Source organism: Mustela putorius, unplaced genomic scaffold (assembly GCF_011764305.1).
Source record: "Mustela putorius furo isolate JIRA1106 unplaced genomic scaffold, ASM1176430v1.1 tig00000056_pilon_pilon_pilon, whole genome shotgun sequence".
Classification (NCBI taxonomy): Eukaryota; Metazoa; Chordata; class Mammalia; order Carnivora; family Mustelidae; genus Mustela; species Mustela putorius.
The window spans coordinates 1,380,503-1,404,585 of NW_025421263.1; the positions used below are offsets into that span (position 1 = coordinate 1,380,503).

General features: G+C 37.1%; 1 protein-coding gene across 7 annotated transcripts in view; it reads right to left on the reverse strand.

Moving 5' to 3' along the window:
- Positions 1 to 24,083, reverse strand: part of PRKDC (protein kinase, DNA-activated, catalytic subunit) — a 249,288-nt gene that overhangs the window by 114,501 nt on the left and 110,704 nt on the right. For all 7 annotated transcript variants that reach the window (XR_006607272.1, XM_045081811.1, XM_045081746.1 and 4 more), the window contains 8 exons: positions 18,732 to 18,939; positions 15,653 to 15,831; positions 13,401 to 13,569; positions 13,134 to 13,199; positions 11,993 to 12,065; positions 10,585 to 10,733; positions 9,087 to 9,221; positions 8,794 to 8,913 (listed from right to left, as the gene is read on the reverse strand). Coding sequence is in view for 6 of the 7 variants with exons in the window: in XM_045081811.1 (XP_044937746.1) it covers positions 8,794 to 8,913; positions 9,087 to 9,221; positions 10,585 to 10,733; positions 11,993 to 12,065; positions 13,134 to 13,199; positions 13,401 to 13,569; positions 15,653 to 15,831; positions 18,732 to 18,939 (1,099 nt within the window). In the remaining variant the exon portion in view is untranslated. The remainder of the gene's footprint in view (positions 1 to 8,793; positions 8,914 to 9,086; positions 9,222 to 10,584; positions 10,734 to 11,992; positions 12,066 to 13,133; positions 13,200 to 13,400; positions 13,570 to 15,652; positions 15,832 to 18,731; positions 18,940 to 24,083) is intronic.

A 24,083-nucleotide genomic window follows, 5' to 3' on the forward strand; every position in this document is an offset into this window, starting at 1 on the left:
GTCCAGTATGTCATTCAAAGCCTTTGTTTCCTTGTTGGTCTTCTGCTTAGATAATCTGTTCATTGTTATCAGTCTCCCACTATTATTGTACTATTACAGAGTTTCCTTAATTTTGTTATTGTTTTATATATTGGCTACTTCCAAGTTAGGGGCATAAATATTTATAATTGTTAGATCTTCCTGTTGGAAAGACCCTTTTATTATGAGATAGTATTCTTTATTTCCTATTAATCTTTGGTTTAAAATCTAGTTTGCCTGATATAAGGATGGCTACTTCAGTTTCTTTTTGATGTCTACTGGCATGATAAATGGTGCTTTACCCCCTCACTTTCAATCTATGGGTGTCTTTGGATCTAAAAATGAGTCTCCAGTAGACAGCATATCAATGGGTCTTGTTTTTCTTATCCATTCTGATAACCTATGTCTTTTAATTAGAGCATTTAGTCCATTTACATTCAGAATAATTCTTGAAAGATATGAATTCAGAGCCACTGTATTACCATAAAGTCACATTCCTATACACTGACTCTGTTCCTTTCTGATATTTGTCACTTCTGGGCTGTCTCTTCACTCAAAGAATCCCCTTTAATATTTCTTTCAGAGCTGGTATAGTGTTCACAAATTCCTTTAGTTTCTGTTTGTCATGGAAGGTCTTTATCTCTCCTTCTATTCTGAATGATAGGGTTGCAGGATAAAGTATTCTTGACTGCATATGGCTGTCCATGGTGCTGCGGTCAAGGCCAAAGCAGCTGCTGTCTGTGTTTTCCTCCAGCATTTTGATGGATAACTGACTCATAGTTAGGTCTTTCCTAACTATGAGTGTATTTCATTTTTCCCATTTTTATTTTTCATCTAGCATGCTGCATATTTTTCACATTTAGCACACTGAATATATCATGGCAGTGCTTCTTGGCCTACCGGGTTTCTGTGGGCTGGTCTGTTACCAGCCTTATACCTCCACACTTGTAGGTTAAGGACCTCTTGTCCCAAGCTGGTCCTTAAACCTTAAGGTTTTATTTATTTATTTGAGAAAGACAGAGCAAGCAAATGAGCAGTAGCAAGAACCAGTGGAGGGAGAGGCAGAGGGAGATGGAGAAGCAGACTCCCTGCTCAGGGCCCAAGCCCAGGACCCTGGGATCATAATCTGAGTCGAAGGTAGACACTTAACAGACTGAGGCACCCAGATGCCCAATTTTCTCTTTCTCTTTGTAATTTGTAAATGTCAGTATAATATGTTAGGATGTTGACCTATTTTTGTTAATTTTAAGGGGGAGTTCTCTGTGCTAGAAGGCCTATTTCCTACTCCAGAGTAGGAAAGTCCTCAGGTGTAAGTCATTCAAAAATATCTTCTGCCCAAGAATCAATGAAACAAGATGGAATTGGGAGGGAGACAAACCATAAGTGACTCTTAATCTCACAAAACAAACTGAGGGTTGCTGGGGGTAGGGGGTTTAGGGGTAGGGAGTGGGATTATGGACATTGGGGAGGGTATGTGCTTTGGTGAGTGCTGTGAAGTGTGTAAACCTGGTGATTCACAGACCTGTACCCCTGGGGATAAAAATATATGTTTATAAAAAAATAAAAAATTAAAAAAAAATATCTTCTGCCCCCTTTTCCCACTCATCTTCTGGGACTCCTATAAAACGGGTATTATTTTGCTTTATGGAATCACTGAGCTTCCTCAGACTACCTTCTTTATCAAAAGGTTTCATTCCCTCTTTTCAGTTTCCTTACCTTCTATCGTTTTATATTCTGTATCACTGATTCACTCTTCTGCTTTAACCATCTTTGCTTTTTAGCCTCCATTTGGAAATGCATCTTGGTTACAGCATTTTTAATTTTGACCTGACTAGATTTAAGTTCTTTTATCTCTATAATAAAAGATTATATAGTGTCTTTAATACTTACTTCAAGCCCAGCTAGTATCTTTAAATCATTGTTTTAAATTATAGTTCAGACATTTTGGTTATATCCATATTGATTAAATTCCTGGCAGTGAGTACTACCTTCTGTTCTTTCTTTGGTGGTGAATTTCTCTGTCTTATTTTGTCCAGAAAAAAAAAAAAAAAAAAAAAAAAAAAAAAAGAAGGAGGAAAAACAACAGTAATAAAGACAACAGAAAATACAAAAAACAAACTAAACAAAACATAAAAGTAGATCCTGGCTGTGTTTTCGTCTTGTTAAAAGAAACTTGATCCAAAAGAAATAGAAAGAAAGGAAGGAAGGAAGAAAGAAAGATAATATTTTAATTATAAAATGAAATACAATTAAAGAAAATAATATATATATAAAGAATATATGTAGAAAAAAATTTAAATTTAAATTTAAAAGAGTAAGAAAAGGTTTGGAAAAATAAGAAAACAACAAAAAGGAACACCAAAAGACTAATGAATAAAAATATAAAGAGGTTGAGGAGTCAAGATGGCAGAGAAGTAGCAGGCTGAGACTACTTCAGCTAGCAGGAGATCAGCTAGATAGCTTATCTAAAGATTGCAACACATACAAATCCAATGGCAGATCGAAAAGAAGAAGAACAGCAATTCTAGAAACAGAAAATCAACCACTTTCTGAAAGGTAGGACTGGCAGAGAAGTGAATCCAAAGCGAGGGGAAGATAGACCGCGGGGCGAGGGGCCAGCTCCCGGCAAGCGGCGGAGCAACGGAGCACAAAATCAAGACTTTTAAAAGTCTGTTCCTCTGAGAGACATCGCTCCAGAGGCTAACCGGGGTGAGGCCAATGCAAGGTCAGCGTGGCCTCAGGTCCCGCAGGGTCACAGAAGGACTGGGGGAGTCTGAGCGTCGCAGAGCTTACAGGTATTAGAACAGGGAAGCTGGCTACAGAGACAGAGCCGAGGAGTGAACTCTCAGCTCGGGGTTACCTTGAACCGGTCACAGCCTCGGTGAGCTAGGAGTGCCGCCGGAGGCCAGGCGGACAGGAGTAATTGGGCACTATTCTCTGAGGGCGCACTAAGTCGGGCCCTGGGCTCTTGGCTCCTCCAGACCGGAGATCGGGAGGCCGCCATTTTCATTCCCATCCTCTGGAACTCTACAGAAAGCGCTCAGGGGACAAAAGCTCCCAAAAGCAAAACCAAGAGGATTACTGAGCCCGGCCCCTGGTAAGGGCGGTGCAATTCCTCCTGGGGCAAAGACACTTGCGAATCACTACAACAGGCCCCTCCCCCAGAGATAAACAAGAAATCCAGTCAGGACCAAGTTCAACTACCAAAGAGTGCAGTTTCAATACCAGGGAGAGCACGGAATTCGAGAGGAAGAGAAGGCAAAGAATGGAACTCTTGGCATTCTCCCCATGATTCTTTAGTCTGGCAGTTTAATTTTTTCTTGTTTTTCAATTTTTTTTCCTCTTCTTCTGCTAAATTTTTTTACCCTTTTCTTTTTTCACTTTTTTGACTAGTTTACCTAATATATTTATTTATTTCTTTTAAATATTTTTTCTTTATTCGTTTTCTTTTTTAAATTCTTTTCATTTTTTTTTTTCTTCTTTCTGAACCTCTTTTTACCCCCTTTCTCCCCGCTCACCATTTGGGATCTCTTCTGATTTGGTTAAAGCATATTTCCCTGGGGTTGTTGCCACCCTTTTAGTATTTTATTTTCTCCTTCGTATACTCTTATCTAGACAAAATGACAAGGCAGAAAAATTCACCTCAAAAAAAAGAACAAGAGGCAGTACCTAAGGCGAGGGACCTAATCAATACAGACATTGTTAATATGTTAGATCTAGAGTATGGAACAACGATTCTCAAGGTTCTAGCCAGGCTCGAAAAAGGCATGGAAGATATTAGGGAAACCCTCTTGGGAGATATAAAAACTCTTTCTGGAGAAATAAAAGAACTAAAATCTAACCAAGTTGAAATCAAAAAAGCTATTAATGAGGTGCAATAAAAAATGGAGGCTCTCACTGCTAGGGAAAATGAGGTATAAGAAAGAATTAGTGATATAGAAGACCAAATGACAGAGAATAAAGAAGCTGAGCAAAAGAGGGATAAACAGCTACTGGACCACGAGGGGAGAATTCGAGAGATAAGTGACACCATAAGATGAAACAACTTTAGAATAATTGGAATTCCAGAAGAAGAGAGAGGGGAGCAGAAGGTATATTGGAGAGAATTATTGGAGAATTTCCCCAATATGGCAAAGGGAATAGGCATCAAAATCCAGGAGGTGCAGAGAACCCCCCTCAAAATCAGTAAGAATTGACCCACACCCTGTCATCTAATAGTAAAACTTACAAATCTTAGTGACAAAGAGAAAATCCTGAAAGCAGCTTGGAAAAAGAAGTGTATAACATACAATGGCAAAAATAATAGATTGGCAGCAGACTTATCCACAGAGACCTGGCAGGCCAGAAAGAGCTGGCATGATATTTTCAGAGCACTAAACGAGAAAAACATGCAGCCAAGAATACTATATCCAGCTAGGCTATCATTGAAAATAGAAGGAGAGATTAAAAGCTTCCAGGACAAACAACAACTGAAAGAATTTGCAAACACCAAACCAGCTCTACAGAAAATATTGAAAGGGGTCCTCTAAGCAAAGAGAGAGCCTAAAGTAGATCAGAAAGGAACAGAGACAAAATACAGTAACAGTCACTTTACAGGCAAAACAATGGCACTAAATTCATACTTTTCAATAGTTACCTTGAATGTTAATGGGCTAAATGCCCCAATCAAAAGACACAGGGTATCAGAATGGATAAAAAAACAAAACCCATCTATATGTTGCCTACAAGAAACTCATTTTAAACCCGAAGACAGTTCCAGATTTAAAGTGAGGGGGTGGAAATGAATTTACCATGCTAATGGACATCAGAAAAAAGCAGGAGTGGCAATTCTTACATCAGATCAATTAGATTTTAAGCCAAAGACTATAATAAGAGATGAGGAAGGACACTATATCATACTCAAAGGGTCTGTCCAACAAGAAGATCTAACAATTTTAAATATCTATGCCCCTAACGTGGGAGCAGCTAACTATATAAACCAATTAATAACAAAATCAAAGAAACACATCAACAATAATACAATAATAGTAGGGGACTTTAACACTCCCCTCACTGAAATGGACAGATCATTCAAGCAAAAGATCAACAAGGAAATAAAGGCCTTAAATGACACACTGGACGAGATGGACATCACAGATATATTCAGAACATTTCATCCCAAAGCAGCAGAATACACATTCTTCTCTAGTGCACATGGAACATTCTCCAGAATAGATCACATCCTTGGTCCTAAATCAGGCCTCAACCGGTATCAAAAGATTGGGATCATTCCCTGAATATTTTCAGACCACAATGCTCTGAAGCTAGAAGGCAATCACAAGAGGAAATGTGGAAAGAACCCAAATACATGGAGACTAAACAGCATCCTCCTAAAGAATGAATGGGTCAACCAGGAAATTCAAGAAGAATTGAAAAAATTCATGGAAACAAATGATAATGAAAACAAAACACTTCAAAATCTGTGGGACACAACAAAGGCAGTCCTGAGAGGAAAATATAAAGCGGTTCAATCCTTTCTCAAGAAACAAGAAAGGTCTCAAGTACACAACCTAACCCTACACCTAAAGAAGCTGGAGAAAGAACACCAAAGAAACCCTAAACCCAGCAGGAGAAATCATTTAGATCAGAGCAGAAATCAATAAAATAGAAACCAAAAAACAATAGAAATCAATGAAAATAGGAGCTGGTTCTTTGAAAGAATTAATAATATTGATAAACCCCTGGCCAGAATTATCAAAAATAAAAGAGAAAGGACCCAAATAAATAAAATCATAAATGAAAGGGTAGAGATCACAACTAACACCAAAGACATACAGATAATTATGAGAACATACTATGAGCAACTCTACACCAACAAATTTGACAATCTGGAAGAAATGGATGCATTCCTAGAGACATATAAACTACCACAACTGAACCAGGAAGAAATAGAAAGCCTGAACAGACCCATAACCAGTAAGGAGATTGAAACAGTCATCAAAAATTTCCAAACAAACAAAAGCCCTGGGCCAGATGGCTTCCCGGGGGAATTCTACCAAACATTTAAAGAGGAACTAATTCCTATTCTCCTGAATCTGTTCCAAAAAATAGAAATGGAAGGAAAACTTCCAAACTCATTTTATGAGGCCAGCATCAAGGTGTTCATCAAGGTTATTGGTCTGTAGTTCTCTTTTTTGGTGGGATCCTTGTCCAAAACCAGACAAGGATCCCACCAAAAAAGAGAACTACAGACCAATATCTTTGATGAACACAGATGCGAAAATTCTCACCAAAATATTAGCCAATAGGATTCAACAGTATATTAAAAGGATTATGCACCACAACCAAGTGGGCTTTATTCCAGGGCTCCAAGGTTGGTTCAACATCCGCAAATCAATTAATGTGATACAGCACATTAATAAAAGAAAGAACAAGAACCATATGATAATCCCAATAGATGTGGAAAATGCATTTGACAAAGTACAGCATCCCTTCCTGATTAAAACTCTTCAAAGTGCAGGGATAGAGAGCACATACCTCAATATCATCAAAGCCATCTATGAAAAACCCACTGCAAATATCATTCTCAATGGAGAAAAACTGAAAGCTTTTCCGCTAAGGTCAGGAACACGGCAGGGATGTCCATTATCACCACTGCTATTCAACATCGTACTAGAAGTCCTAGCCTCAGCAATCAAGACAACAAAAGGAAATTAAGGGCATCCAAATCGGCAAAGAAGAAGTCAAACTATCACTCTTCGCAGATGATATGATACTATATGTGGAAAACCCAAAAGACTCCACTCCAAAACTGCTAGAACTTGTACAGGAATTCAGTAAAGTGTCAGGATATAAAATCAATGCACAGAAATCAGTTGCATTTCTCTACACCAACAACAAGACAAAAGAAACAAATCAAGGAGTCAATCCCATTTACAATTGCACCCAAAACTATAAGATACCTAGGAATAAACCTAACCAAAGAGGCACAGAATCTATACTCAGAAAACTATAAAGTACTCATGAAAGAAACTGAGGAAGACACGAAGAAATGGAAAAATGTTCCATGCTCCTGGATTGGAAGAATAAATATTGTGAAAATGTCTATGCTACCTAAAGCAATCTATACATTTAATGCAATTCCAATCAAAGTACCATCCATTTTCTGCAATGAAATGGAACAAATAATCCTATAATTTATAGGGAACTAGAAAAGACCTCGAATAGCCAAAGGAATATTGAAAAAGAAAGCAAAAGTTGGTGGCATCACAATTCCAGACTTCAAGTTCTATTTCAAAGCTGTCATCATCAAGACAGCATGGTACTGGCACAAAAACAGACACATAGATCAATGGAACAGAATAGAGAGCCCAGAAGACCCTCAAGTCTATGGTCAACTAAGCTTCAACAAAGCAGGACAGAATGTCCAATGGATAAAAGACAGCCTCTTCAATAAATGGTCTTGGGAAAATTGGACAGCCACATGCAGAAAAATGAAATTGGACCGTTTCCTTACACCACACAAGAAAATAGACTCAAAGTGGATGAAGGACCTCAATGTGAGAAAGGAATCCATCCAAATCCTTGAGGAGAACACAGGCAGCAACCTCTTCGACCTCAGCCGCAGCCACGTCTTCCTAGGAACAACGCCAAAGGTAAGGGAAGCGAGGGCAAAAATGAACTATTGGGATTTTATCAAGATCAAAAGCTTTTGCACAGCAAAGGAAACAGTTAACAAAACCAAAAGACAACTGACAGAATGGGAGAAGATATTTGCAAACGACATATCAGATAACGGGCTAGCGTCCAAAATCTATAAAGAACTTAGCAAACTCAACACCCAAAGAACAAATAATCCAATCAAGAAATGGGCAGAAGACATGAACAGACATTTCTGCAAAGAAGACATCCAGATGGCCAACAGACACATGAAAAAGTGTTCCATATCACTCGGCATCAGGGAAATAAAAATCAAAACCACAATGAGAGACCACCTCACACCAGTCAGAATGGCTAAAATGAACAAGTCAGGAAATGACAGATGCTGGCGAGGATTCCGAGAGAGGGGATCCCTCCTACATTGTTGGTGGGAACCACTCTGGAAAACAGAATGGAGATTCCTCAAAAAGTTGAAAATAGAGCTACCTTATGACCCAGCAATTGCACTACTGGGTATTTACCCTAAAGATACAACCGTAGTGATCCAAAGGGGCACATGCACCTGAATGTTTATAGCAGCAATGTCTACAATAGCCAAACTATGGAAAGAACCTAGATGTCCATCAACAGATGAAGGGATCAAGAAGATGTGGTATATATACACAATGGAATACCATGCAGCCATCTAAAGAAATGAAATCTTGCCATCTAAAGAAATGAAATCTTGCCATCTGTGACAACATGGATGGAACTAGAGGGTATCATGCTTAGCGAAATAAGTCAATGAGAGAAAGACAACTATTATATGATCTCCCTGATATGAGGAAGTGGAGATGCAACATGGGGGGTTAAGGGGGTAGGAGAAGAATAAATGAAACAAGATGGGACTGGGAGGGAGACAAACCATAAGTGACTTTTAATCTCACAAAACAAACTGAGGGTTGCTGGGGGGAGAGGGGTTGGGAGAAGGGGTGTGGGATTATGGACATTGGGGAGGGTATGTGCTTTGGTGAGTGCTGTGAAGTGTGTAAACCTGGTGATTCACAGACCTGTACCCCTGGGGATAAAAATATATGTTTATTCCTCCAGCATCCTACTAATTGCAAAGAATTTTTAAGTAAATAATAAATTACTCACTTCTTCCGTATTAATAACAAGCTTGGCTAAGAAGAGACGGATATTTAATGATATCGATGGATTTCCTAGTTTGTCGTGAAGAAATTTCATCCATGGAGGAAGATTTCTTGGCACTGACCCCTGAAATGATACATCAAGATTACCTTAAAAAGCAGAAGAAACTTCACATTTTGATAATATGAGATGACATGAGAAACAAAAAAATGTTTATTAGATATAGAATTTGGCATTAGATATTGTTTGTTCTACGATACCAATAAACAGTATTAAATTCAAGATTAGCAGAAACAAACCTCTTCTTTAAGTAGTATCTGATTTCTGTGCATGTGCTTAATCAGGGTTGTCATGGTTGCCATACATTCATGCTGATTGAGTTCATCCATCTCTAACTCTAGGACAGCATCTTGGACCAGGGGGTCTTTACGCTCCTAGGAAAAGGGAAGAATCTAATGATGCAGAGTACATTGCTAAAATTTTAGTGTATATGATATTCTGACTTTTGAGGCAATATCATAAAACACACCCTTAGGTAACAATGACAAATTGATAATAATATCAAATACATCTGTTGAGTTTTCTTATTAAACAACTTAAAAAAACAAAAAACAAAAAACAAACCTAGGACCTTATGTCTTCCTTACATTCTAGATACATATTTTCCCTCTGATCTCTATATACATGCTCACTCCCTCTGGGGTCATACATAGTTCATAGCATCCATGTGGACACATGCTGCTTTGTACAGACACTAAGATCTTTTCCAAATGTTTGTGTCTTGGGAGGCCCCAGAACTCTGAACACCTTGAGAACAACAGTTTCCATGATTCTTAGTTGCCACATTATGCAGAAAGTGGAGCTACTGAAACACAACTATAAGATAAATTTTTACCTATTTTTTTCTTAGTAAACTAAAAATGAGTTTTTCTCTGAAAAACTTTGTAAAATCCTTAATTTGCCTTAAAATTTTAATCTGTAAAAGAATAAAACTTTTAAACCATTGTTGATCCTAAAATTCTTAGAAATTATAGCAAAGGTAATCATTTTTTTAAGTGTAATAATGAACTGAAGTTTTACAAACATGTATAGTAAACTGTACACACACAGAGTGGAACAATTTATCTGGATTCTTTCCCAGCACAGATCAAGCCCCACTCAGTGTTTAGAGGATAGCAGAGGGGTTGAGGGAAAGAAGAGGTGACTCAGTGCATGTCAAAGGAACCAGAAAGGGAAAAACTTGAATGAAACCTGGAAGGGAATCAGATATATCTGTGGAGCTCATGGTTTTACACACGTGTGTGCCTCTGAAAATGCAGAGATATGCGTCTATGTAGATGTTTCCTATCTCAGTTCGTGGGGTTAAGCTATCATTTGAGAACACAGATTCATTCAATTATCTCAGTTTGTAACATCAAATATTTGAGGAACTTCCTCATTTTCTTCAGAGGACAATGCAACAGTCACATCAGTATGGCCCCTGAGTCTCTAAGATAACTGAGGTAACTGAGAGTTACCTTTCTCACTGGAGACTCTTAAATGCAGTTCTGATTTGAAACACTAATTTCACAGAGACTGGCTAATGTGAATCAGCCCTTGGGAGAGAGCCTTCTTTCCTCCTTTCATCCTACTGATGAAATCCAATTGCTTACAGGATGGAAGGCTGGGCCTTAGATCCTGGAAAATTCTCCAAAGGCTATTGCCAGACTACCCACAGAGAACTGGCTTCCCCTAACAATGAAGCTCCCCTTTCTTTACAAACGCCAACGTATTTTTTAATATTCAAAATGTGATCACCCGTCTCAGAAAATGACCAGGGGTAGATTTAGGGTCTTGGGAACTGTATGAATAGCTTTGAACTCCAGTTGAGAAATCAAATTGACTCATTTCCTCACTCAGGCTGCTGTCTGCCAAATATGACAAGGAAGATAGATAATGAGGACCTCCTGAAATATAAAGGAAAAAATACATTTATTCAAACTGTTAAAAAAATGTATTTCTGTAAGCTCAAATGATACTAAAATTAAAAGGCATTGTTACTAAGGCTTTTATCTATCCTATGATTCTCACAGATTATCCAGATTAATAAACCAAAAAAAAAAAAATGGGGAAAGACCTTTAATTTTGTCATTATTGAGCAATTATCCTCTACTGTCACAGACAGAAAATATATTACACAGACAGTAATAGAATCTCCTTGCATTTAAAATTTTGATGGGATACACCTTGCACATAAGATACTACTAAAAAACTACTAAAAAACAAATAATCCACATATATAAGAAATTTATAAAACTGTTCAAATTTTATCCTTAAGGGAAAAAAAGCTATGAAGAAAAATTAAGCAAAATACTAAAACAAGGAGCATGTAGACCAAGAGCGTGTTTATTTTAAATAGCAAAGCCAGGGAGAACTTCCTTCAAAGGTTAGTATTAAACAAAACACTGGTATCTGGGACTAAGATTATTCTAGACTCAGGAAACATCACCAGCAAATGCACTGTGGCCAAAGTGAGCCTGATGCCTATAAGCATAGGCAGGGGAACAGTGCTGCTAGAGCAGAGTAAGCAAGGAGAGTGGCAGGGAGGCAGTCCGCAGATCAAGGGCCTTAGGTAGCTCTATCCTCAGGGATGTGGGAGCTGATGCGAGGTTTGGAGCACAGGAGTGGCAGGAAGGGACTTACATTTTAACATAGGTTTCTGAATATATTTAAATAAAATACAAACATAATCCATATGCCAATGAATGACTATGAACTGATCTTGTACTTTTTAAAAAAGCATACGATTTCTCAGCCTTCTTTGGTCATTCTGAGATCTTTCTATGTAGTTAAATTTTAGCTAATTGAATTTTTTAAAAAATACAATTCTAGGGGCGCCTGGGTGGCTCAGTTGGTTGGACGACTGCCTTCGGCTCAGGTCATGATCCTGGAGTCCCGGGATCGAGTCCCGCATCGGGCTCCCAGCTCCATGGGGAGTCTGCTTCTCTCTCTGACCTTCTCCTCGTTCATGTTCTCTCTCACTGTCTCTCTCTCAAAATAAATAAATAAAATCTTAAAAAAAAAATACAATTCTATTTGTAACTTAAAACCTTTTCAAACTCAATTTCAATGTTTTTGGATATTTAAAATATTTTTATTTACATAACAAATGCCACTTGTTACATAACAAATTAGAAACTTTCTCATCATTTTGAAAACATCCTACCTGAATCCCCATTTGTGGCTTCCCTGGCTTCTTTCCTAATATCAATGTATTTTTTCTTTCTTTCCATAGGAACCTATTAGGCAAAACAAACACACAACTTAAAACTTTTTAGAATCATGATCACACACTTTCAATTTTAGTAGCAATTTGGCAAAAAATAAATTAATCTTTAAACAAGACTTTTATCAAATTTCAAATCACCAAAAAATATTCATAAACAAAGACAGGTGAGTACCCTTAAGAAATGCTTTTCCCACAGAGAACCTCACTGAGGCATCTGCCTCCCCTCTGTGCTCTGGGACCCAGTGCGGGCTAAGCTCTGACAGCCACATGCCCAGATTACCAATAGTCTGTACTTGATCTATAAGCCTCAGTTTCCTCACATATACAGTTATGGTATATCATAGACCTTACAGTGCTATTGTAAAGTTCAGAAGTAACATACAGCAAGTGAGCGCATATTTTTGCTGTTGCTCTTTGAACATATACCTTGAAAAAAGTTCCTAGTCTTGTTCCCAAAGGGCAAAAGGCAGGAAGCAATCATTTACATGAACTCATGAACCACTCAGACATAGTGAGGTCAGCAGCCATGCATACTAACATGAGTGACAGCTCCTGACCTAGACCATGGTGTACAAGCTCTGGCACTTCTACCTACAAACTCCCACCAATCTCTGAGGCTGGCATGTCAAACTTAGCTTGACTAAAATCAAGCTTGTCACATTTACCACAGCAAGTTTTCCAATTATTCCCATCATTTCTAATCACAGCACCCCGTTATCCTGCCAAATCACCCAAGCAGGGCCACAGCATCATAATTCTGTATCTGGAGGGGTCTCGATTTCACTGACCAGAGGAATTTACTAAGCAAACAACTTCTGGGATATGTCATAACAGCTCCTTTTATTGCCATTTTCTATCTTTTACTAGTTAAGAAAAGGAAAAATCAAGTTATGACCTTTTTTTTTTACAATTGCCTGAGATTGGACCTCAGGTTAAACTACATTAAACTGCCAGATTTTATAGTTCAAAGCAAACTTAGATATTGAGATTAACATGTTCAACATATATATATATTTTTTTCTGTAAGTAATTGGTAAGCTTTTTAAACTCAGGAACACCATTAAAAATTTTCACTCACCTCAACTTCTATAGGAAATGTATAGCAGCGCTTCAGGTCAATCAGATTTTCCAAAATAAGCAAGTTCTGTAAATCCAAAGAGTCATATAAACATATCTGAATAGTGGAGAGCCTTACTGCTGATGCTACTTATATACACACCCACACACTCAGAACTTCAAGAACTACATCTTTAATATTATAAGAATGTGCAAATTATTATATAATTTTAATTTATATAATCTAACATGAAATCCTACAGCAACAGTGAAAATTTCAGAAGTCTACCTTTTCAGGTTTTTCACTAAAGAGAAAACCTTGGTAAAATTTTAATTCAGTGAAGACACAGCAGATAACAGAAATGGCACAGTTGTACGCAGCACAGTGGTAAAGTCTTCTCCTCTCCAGCAACTGATTCTCACCCGCCATGTTCTCTGTAAATGCATCATAGCACAATCTGCAGAGTAGATCCAGGTTAAAAATTAATTCATATAACAGGGAAATCATTGCTCAAGCCCCCAAATGCCAGACAATAGTATCTCAATTCAGTTCAGCCTTTTCTGAATAGTATAGTACCATGTTTGTGTATAGTATAGTACCAGGTACTAGAAAGACAAGCAAGTCATTGAACCTATGCCCATCACAAGGCAAAGGCAGTGTCCAGGGATCTCACCACACTGTGGTAAGCATAGCAACAGCAACCAGCACAATAAGAGGTGGAAGCAAGGAGGATGGACAGTAACCCAGGTGAAGGAGCTAACATAGGTTTTCAGAGAAAATACTGGAACTGTATTTTGAATTCTAAGTTAGTCAAAGGGAAAACATATATGAGGATTATGAACAGAGAGGAGTGTCACTTACATTAAGTGTGTTTGGAAGATAAGGTGGGTGGCTGGCAATGAGCAAAAGGGGGAGAGGGTGCGTTCCTAGAACTTGCCTGCCATGCTAAGGAGCTCAGACTTCATTCTGCAGGATGGGGTCTCCAAACAGTGCCCAGGTGACCAACTACTTTTGAAAACAGTTCTGTCAGAACATAGCCATGCCCATTCATTTACATATTGTTTATGTCTGCTTTCCCAGGACAGTGTTGTAGTTGCAAGAGACCATACAGACTGCAAAGCTGAAAACAGTTACTAGCAGGCAGGCCCTTTAAAGAAAAATTTTGCTGGTCCCTGATACTGAACATGTTCTTTTGAAGTGTTTTAGGTAGGAGAATGAAACTATCAGGCTCATACTGCAGAGGTACTATCATACTGGCAGCAGTATGGAAAAACTGAGAGCGACAAGCCCAGGAGCGGGAGAATAACTATGAAGGAGATTCACTTCAGTGGTTCACCAAAGAACACCAGCCACTACATTGAATGAAGGAAGGAGGATGAAAGAAGGGTCCCAGGGTTGGGAAGGCTGAGGAGATAAAACCCACCAGATTCGGTGACTGACAGGGTGTGTAAGGAGACTTGAGAGATGAAGAAGAAAAGTAAAACAGGACTCTCATTAGTGCAAATGAATGGATGGTGATGTCATTCCCAGAAGAGATAAAGTAAGAATTAGGGTAAGAGGAAAGTAAGGATAAGCTTGTTTGGGATACGCAAAATGAGACATGGCAATGTCTGTGTTCAATATTCACTGAGAGGGAACTTCATTAGAAGGCCAGTTTTAGAGAAAATGTATTTGATTACTTTGTATTTTATAGAATACCTGTTTGAACATACTGCCGTTCCTTTCATTTCAAATTGCAGTCAGGAAAAATAAAATACCTTCATATTGTAAATTATACCATTAAAAATGTATCAAGCTATTAAGGAGGGTAAAATGGTGGGAAAAAAAACCAGTAAGACAGAAAAAAGTTTCACTCCTTACAAAAGATGAGTTTAGGTTAAAACATGCTACCCAATAACCTGCTACATTAAAGTCTATGTTAGTAGTTTGTATTAGAAAAAAAGCAAGAACTATAAAAAAACAAGAACTATAAAAACCCATAGTTTTAAATAAAGATTTTATTTCTTTATTCGAGAGACAGAGATCACAAGTAGGCAGAGAAGCAGGCAGAGAGAGAGGAGGAAGCAGGCTCCCCGCCTAGCAGAGAGCCCAATGCAGGGCTCGATCCCAGGACCCTGGGATCATGACCTGAGCCAAAGGCAGAGGCTTCAACGCACTGAGCCACCCAGGTGCCCCTAAAAACCCATTTTTATTTTTTTTTTATTTTATTTTATTTTTTTTTTAAAGATTTTATTTATTTATTTGACAGAGAGAAATCACAAGTAGATGGAGAGGCAGGCAGAGAGAGAGAGAGGGAAGCAGGCTCTCTGCTCAGCAGAGAGCCCGATGCGGGACTCGATCCCAGGACTCTGAGATCATGACCTGAGCTGAAGGCAGCAGCTTAACCCACTGAGCCACCCAGGCGCCCTAAAAACCCATTTTTAAACAAACTTAACCACTTATTCACATTATATACAAGCATAAAAATATATGCATCAAAAAATGAATCAAATACAATGAATCAAATATAAATCAAATAACAAAGTTAACTAAAATCTTACTTAATAAGTGTCTTTGTAAGTTCATTTCCTTCTGTAACACATGAGCCGTAGAAAACTTGGTTAATTTTAGATTCTTTTGAGTGAACATCATCTTTTGAAAGACGAGAATACATGACTTCTAGCATTTTATAATAGCCCATCTTCTTAGTGATTTGAGTATCAAAGATAGATTCATTTAGCTAAGGAAAGGTAAAAGATGATTATTTTTGGTCCTATAAAACATGAAAAATAGTTTATTGAATTTATTAAATATTCAATTAAATATATTTAATACTCAATGCTCTTTACATAGATACTAATTTTAACACAAATATTGAATCACTTCAATAGGAGACCACCCAAAGTCAGGAACATAGGTTCAAATATTTATGTGTTATATTAAGTGTGGCAGGAAGTATTGCACAATGTCCAAATAGTAAACTCAGGACATGAGTATAGGGCTTTTGCACAAAATCTTATCAAAGATAAGAAAATAGCAGGTGAAACTTCAATGCATTAAAAAAACAAAATTTTGGAATCTTGGAAGACTGAAACAACAACAACAACAACAACAACAACAAAATTTTCAACTATTTACAGTATTTTCTAAAGATATACACATCCTAATCCCTAGAACCTGTGAATGCAATCTCATTTACCTTTGTAAATCTAGACTTCAACACATCAATGGCATCCACCATAATTTTGCTAAAGAATTCTCTCAAAAAAAGGACTTTGCAAATGTGATTAAGGATCTTGAGATAGGGAGATAATTCTAGATTGTTCCTGTGGGCTGTAAATAAAACCACATGTAATCTTGTAAAAGGAAATAGAGAGGGAAAAGGCAATGTGATGACAGAATTAGAGGCCAGAATGATGCAGTCACATACTGAGAATGCCAGTAGCCATCAGAAGCTGGAGGGTGGTAAGCAGTGGACTCAGGGCCACTGGGGTAAGCACTGCCATAACAACACCATAAATTCAGCTCAGAGAAACTAATTTTGGACTTCTGGGCTCCAAAACTGGGAAAGAATAAATTTCTGTTGTTCTAAGTCACCAAGCTTATGATAATTTGTTACTTAAGATTAAGGAAACTAATACACATTCTGGTATCAAGAGTTGATCTGCTCTAACAAATGGATGATAGGTAGAGGCTAAAAGAAATTTGCCATGCATGACAGAAAAAGCCAACTGCCAGGAGAGATTGCTGGAGAAATACCAACACTGAAGGCATTGCTGGTGAGGGCTCAGAAGGAAATGAAAAGCACAGCAGAAAAAGCTAAAACTGTCTTACAGAACTTCTCAATCATAGATACATTTTTGGTAGAAACTGGATATTAAAGTAGTTTCTGGTGAGGTCTCAAAAGGAAATAAATAACACATTTTTGGAAACTGGAGTAAAGAGGATCCTTGTTATACAGTGGCAGAAAACTTAGCTGAATAATGTTCTATAGTTACAAACACAGCAGAAATTGTAAGCCATGCATTTATACATTTAGCTGAGAAAATTTCCAAGTAAATTTGTTGAAGGTGTTTGCCTGCTTTCTTCTTTGCTGCTTATAATACAGTGTGAGGTGTAAGAGATAAATGGAATTAAGAACTGCTAAGGAAAAAGAACGTGATGATTTGAGAAATTCTCAGTTTACCCAGATGGTAAAAGATGCTAATATTAGAGCGGATTCACTGTTAGAAAAGTGGGTCTGGAGAGAAGAACAAGGGTGTACGGCTGGACAATCTTGAGCTAGTGCTGAAGAAATTAAGCATGGGATTCATGGATGCCCTCAACCATTTCAGCAGAACCAGGAACAGAGACGCAATTATCCACCAAAGATTAGTGGAGGACTCTCTTGTCTAATAGAGAAAACCTCCAAGACACACAAAGGAGAGCTATCTTTTTTTTGAAAACATCATATCAGAAGAAATACCACCAGCTTGGATTGAATGGGATAAAGACAAAAAGAAATGAGGGGGGAAAAAAAGGGCTCTTGTACTCTTTGAATTCTACAGGTAAGAAACAGACTGATAAAACTACTCAGCTGCCAATATATACTACTCTTCAAGAAAAAAGCAGAATGACTACAAGAATGAAGGCTTTGATCCAGAGGGGAGAACATAAAGCCACAAAGCATTATTCCTGGGTCTCAAAACCTAACAGAATTTGCCTCCCTGGACCTTGAAAGTGTTATGGAACACTAACCTCTTTCTTACTTCACTTTCTCCTTTTTGGAACAGGAATGAATATAACAGTCACCCCACCTGTCAAACCACTGTCTTCTGGAAACAAATTACTTGTTTTCTAGTTTCATGTTTCCACAGATGGAAAGAACTTTGCCCCAAGATGGATCACATCCACATCTGATTCATTACAATTTAAATGATGAAAGTTAGGATTCAGAGTTGATGATATGCAGATACAACTTTGGACTTAAAAGTTGATGAGGTAAGGTAATACATTTAGACTTTGGGGGATGTTGAGATGGGATAAATGTATTTGGCAAGTGGGAACATTCGGTGCAGGCAGACTATATTCAAATGAATAATATCTCCTTACAAATACCCACATTCTAATCACAAGAACCATGACTGTTACCTCATATGATAAATAGGATTCTACAGATAAAATCAAGTAAACGATCCTGAGATGGGTGGATTACCCAAATGGGTCCTAAATGCAATTATATATTTATAAAAGTGATTAGACACAAGGCAATGTGACCACAGAAGCAAAAAGAAGTGTGATCAGGCCACAAGCTAAGGAATGCTGGTAGCCACCAAAAGCTGGAAGAGGCAAAGAATGGATTTGCCCCTAGAGCCTTTGGAGCCTCACAACACCTTGATTTAAACCCAAGGATACTAATTTCTGGCCTGCAGAACTATGAGAGAATAAATTTCTGATGCTCTAAGCTACACTGGTGGTAGTTTATTACAGAGGAAACTAATGCAGATCCCTTGTAACTACAGATTGTTATCAAACTGTTGAGGTAATGCTCGTTGAGCAATAAAGATCCTCTGAGTGAACACACTGTAATTTTTAAGGACACTGTTCAAGAAGATCTGTCAATTCTTACTAATATTAAACTTAATAATAGATGTACTATACCTTTGTAAATCTCGACCTCAACACATCAATGGCATCCACCACAATTTTGCTAAAGAATTCTCTCAAAGCATTCAGGCTACAATGCCACAACAGGGTGAGGAGAGAGCGATCTACAAATGCTTGGCGAGTAACATTTGAAAGCAGGTCATCCCTCTTGAACATTCTGTATACCCTTTCCAAAAGGGCTAATTGTGTGACACATGAACTCCTAAGAAAGAAAGAAAATTATATGAACATCCCTGCTTTGAACTAATATTTTACAAGTGTCTACCCACATAACAAAACAACCACCAATGACTTTAAATCTAAAATATAAATGCAACGTGGGGGATTAAGGGGATAGGAGAAGAATCAATGAAACAAGATGGGATTGGGAGGGAGACAAGCCATCAAAGACTCTTAATCTCACAAAACAAACTGAAGGTTTCTGGGGGAGTGGGGGTTGGGAGAAGGGGGATGGGGTTATGGACATTGGGGAAGGTATGTGCTATGGTGAGTTCTGTGAGGTATGTAAACCTGGCAATTCACAGACCTGTACCCCGGGATAAAAATATATTATATGTTTATAAAAAATAAATAAATAATGAAAAAAAAAGTATTATATATAAAAACCATGAAATACAAGCAGCATTTGTACATGAACCATATTATTGTACTCATCCCCAGAAATCTTCATGCCAAACTTAGGCATTAAGAGGAACTGTTTTCATTTACTTTCAAATCTGATTTTTTTTAAGAAAACATCTGTAAGGCTTTGGGAGAGTCTCAGGCCTGAAGACAATCACAGTTTCAGAATTTGAAACTCAGGAGGTATAATTTAAAAATTCCAGTGGGTATTAAGGAAGGTACGTATTGCATGGAGCACTGGGTGTTGCACATAAACAATGAATCTTGGAACAATGCATCAAAAACTAATGATGTATTTTATGGTAATTAACAAACTGTAGCTTAAAAAAAGGAAAAAGAAAAATGCTAGTCTCTTTTTAGTAATAAATTGCAATCCCCATTTCCTATACAGAGATATATTCATCTGGCCCTTTATATTCTCATCTGGAATATAAGATATTTGAACAATCTCTGTAAGACTTTTGTCTATAAACCAAGAATACAGAATTAGTTTCCTCACCTACAAAAATACGAGGTTAAGACTAAATGATCATTAAAATCCTGATACAGAGTATTCAAACACGAACCAGGGCAAATGTTTGATTTAGAAGTAATTCAATCAGGCTCAGGACACTACTAGATGCTACATGGGCTTCTGTAATATTTATTTGGGCACTATCTTAGATTTAAATCCTTTTGAGGAGCTTCCTGATAATGAGCACAGCAGAGATGCATAGACCTAAAACTCTTCTAGAGTAAGCTAAAAGGAGGAAGAAAAGAAAAAAATTCAAATCTGATTACAAAAATGGGTCAGCAGAGACACCTGGGTGGCTCACTTGGTTAAGTATCTGCCTTCAGCTCAGGTCATGATTCCCTGCTCAGTGTGGGGCCTACTTCTCCCCTGCTTTGCTCTACCCCGATCTGACAAATAAATAAATAAATAAATAAAACCTTAAAAAAAAAAAAAGTCCAGCAGATAGTTTATTGAACATGAATGCAAGTGAGCTTGAAATAGATGAATATATGCTCTATTTCATTCATAATGAGAGAAATATAAATTATAGCAACACTGAGAAATTCTCTCTCACCTATAAAATTGGAAAAAATCCAAATGTTTGACAATATACTCTATTGGCAAGACTGTGATGAAATACACACCCATATGCCGGAAAATGCAAATAATTATAGCCCCCAAAGAAGGGATGCTGTGAAAGCTGGCAAAATAAAACATGCATTTACCTTTAAATTATGTTCAGGAATCCACTCTAAAGATACACTGGCCAAAAAAAAAAAAAAAAAAAAGACATATACATTTGGCTATTCACTGTGTTATTATTTTTAACAAAAGATTGAACCCAAAAGTCTATCAGCATGGGTCTGCTTCAAAATACTATGCTAATTCTGTACAACAAATAATTACCCAGTTATTTTAAATAAAAAATGATTGAGGAAGATCTTTATGTATTGACAGGGAGTGATCTGTAGAAGATATGATGTGGAAAAAAAGGGGGTGAAGAGGAGTAAGAGAGGGGACATGGACAAAAGCAAGACTCTCAAATGCAGCTCATTACACAATTATGGCTTCCAAATCATGTAAATATTTTAAAAACATAAAAAAATTTCTAAAATCTGAATATTAACTAAAATAAGCATACCTAACTAATTGGCTTAATAACCACATATTGAAAAACATTTTACCAAGTGATTTCAGAACATAAACTTTCACTGTTTATCCTAGAGTATATTCTAGGTAAGTTACAATTAAAATGACCACAATTTTAAACTGCACACATACAAAAAAGTCCTGCTGGAATTTTGAGAGGGACTGTATTAAATTTACATATCAACTTAAGGCCATGTTAACAATATTGAATCTTCAAAGTCATGAACATAGAATGTCTCTCCATTTATTTAAATCTTTAATTTTTTTATATTGTTCAGCAATGGGTTACTGTAATCTTTAGTGTACAAGTCTTACACTTCTTTTGTTAAATTTATTCTTAAGTACTTTGTTCTTTTTGGTGCTATTATGAGTGTAATTCCTAATTATAGTTTTGAATGTTTTCTGCTCATAAATAGAAAAACAATTGATTTTTTAACATTGATCCTAGAGCCTACAAATTTTATAAAATTGTTTATTAGTTCTAATAGCTTTCTGCAGATCGTTAGGATTTTCTATCTCATGCTATGTGTGAATAAAGACAGTTTGGGGGCACCTGGATGGCTCAGTCAGTTGAACTTCTAATTCTTGATTCGGCTAGGTAATGGTCTCAGGATCATGGGATTGAGCCCCAACTCAGGGTCTGCACACAGCTTGGAGTCTACTTGGGCTTCTCTCCCTCTTCCTCTATACCATACCACTCCAACCACATGTACATATGCTATCAAAAAAAAAAAAAAAAAAAGAGAGAGAGAGAAGGAAAAGAAAAAGAGTTTGCTCCTTTTTTCCCAATTTGGTTGCCTTTTATTTCTTTCTCTTGCCTGACTGCACTGGTTAGAACCTCCAGTATCACACTGAATTGAAAAGGGCAGATGCTCTTGCCTTGTTCCCAAACTTAGGAGGAAAGCACTCAGTCTTCTACTATTAAATATTTTGTTGGCTGTTGGTTTTTCATGGATGACCTTTTGTCCTTTTTATCATGGATATTGGATCTTGTCGAAAATTTATCTGTACCTACTGAAATGATAATGTGGTTTCATCCTTTAGTCTTTTAATATAGTATATAATATTATTTGATTCTTAGATGCTCAACTAATTTTGCATTCCTAGGGCAAATCCCAATTGGTTATAGTGTAGAATATATATAAGTTGCTGCATTTGGTGTTTTAACATACTTTTGAAAAATTTTGGAACACCTGGGTGGCTCAGTCGGTTAAATGGCTGCCTTCGGCTCAGGTCATGATCCCAGGGTCCTGGGATCAAGTCCCACATTGGGACCCTTGCTCAGTGGGGAGCCTACTTCTCTCTCTGTTTTTGTCTGCCACTCTGCCTGCTTATGTGCACATGCTCTCTATGACAAATAAATAAAATATTAAAAAAAAATTTCTATATTCTTGAAGGATATTGGTCTATAGGTTTCTTGCAATGTTTCTGTCTGGCTTTGTTATCTGTATGAGACTAGCGTCAAAGGAGAAGTTGGGAAGTATTCATTTCCTTCTCCCCTATTTTCCACTTCATGAAGTGTCTCCCTTATTTCTTCTTTAAATAGTTGATGAAAATTTGCCAGGGAAGCTATCTGGATATGGGCTTTCCCATGTAAGAAGATTTTTAAATGAACATTTCTATTTATTTACTTATTAAAGGTATACTCAGGGCACCTGGGTGGCTCAGTTGTTAAGCGTCTGCCTTTGGGTCGGGTCATGATCCCAGCGCCCTGAGATCAAGCCCTGCATTTGGCTCCCTGCTCAGCGGAAGCCTGCTTCTCCCTCTCCTGCTCCCTCTGCTTGTGTTCCCTCTCTCGCTTTCTCTGTCAAATAATTTTTTTTAAAAAAATTAAAAAAACAAACAAACAAAAAAACCCCATATACTCAGATTTTCTATTTCTTCTTGAGTCAGTTTTGGTAATTTGTGACTTTTTAGGAATCTGTCCACTTTAGTTAAGTTGCTGAATTTGTTGACATGATGTCATTCTAATATTTTCCCATTATCTTTTTAATTTCTGAGAGGTCAGAAGTAATGTTCCCTCTTTTATTCCTAATTTTCATGAACTGTACCTTCTTTTCGTCCTAGTTTGTCCAGCTAACAGTCTATCAATTTTGTCTGCCTTTTCAAAGAACCAGTTTTGGTTTCATTGATTTTTCTCCACCATTTTTCTAATTTCGATTTCATTACTTTTCACTCCAATCTTTATTATTCCCTTCCTCCTGTGTGCTTTCAGTTTAGTTTTCTTCTTCTTGGTTTTAAGGCACAGGCTTATATTTATTGATTGAGGATATTCCCTTTTTTTCCTCATATAGGTATTAAAAGATACATATTCCTAAGTAAGCACTGCTTTAGCTGCATCTCATACATTTGGATATACTTTATTCCGATCAAAATGCTACATGATTTCCCTTTTAATTTCTTCTCTGACCTAAGGGCTACTTAGAAATATATTAAGTAGTTGGTTATTTAGAAATGTTTTTGAATTCCTCAAGTTTTCTTCTGTTATTGATTCCTAATTTAACTTCATTGTGGTTGGAGAATATACTTTGTAAGATTTCAATCATTTTAAATTTAAATTTAAGACTTGTTTTATGGCTTCTATATGTGCTCAAAGAGAATGTGTATTGCCCTGTTGTGTAGGACGTTCTATAGTTGTTGGTTAATTATGATTTTTTAAAGATGTCAATAAAAATGTACTGCTGATTCATGCTATCATGAATGAACCTCCAAACCTTGCTGAAAAAAGAAGGCAGACCTAAGAGATCCCATGTTGTATGATTCCATTTATATGACATGTTCAGAAAAAGCAAATTTATAAAGACTGAAAGTAGATTGGTGATTGCCTGGGGCTGGGAATGGGAATGGTAGTTAACATAGGATCTTACTGAGAGGATGAAATTACTCTATGGTGATGATTGTACTATTTGGTAAAGTTATGAAAAATTATTAAATATCATGCTTAAAATAGGTGAATTTTATGATATGTTAGGTAAGATAAATTAACATGGATATTTACATATCAATATAAAACTCAGTGGTCACATTAAGTATCCATGACATTAAGCCCTTACTTTAAAAATTAAAAAATAATAAAAGTTAGT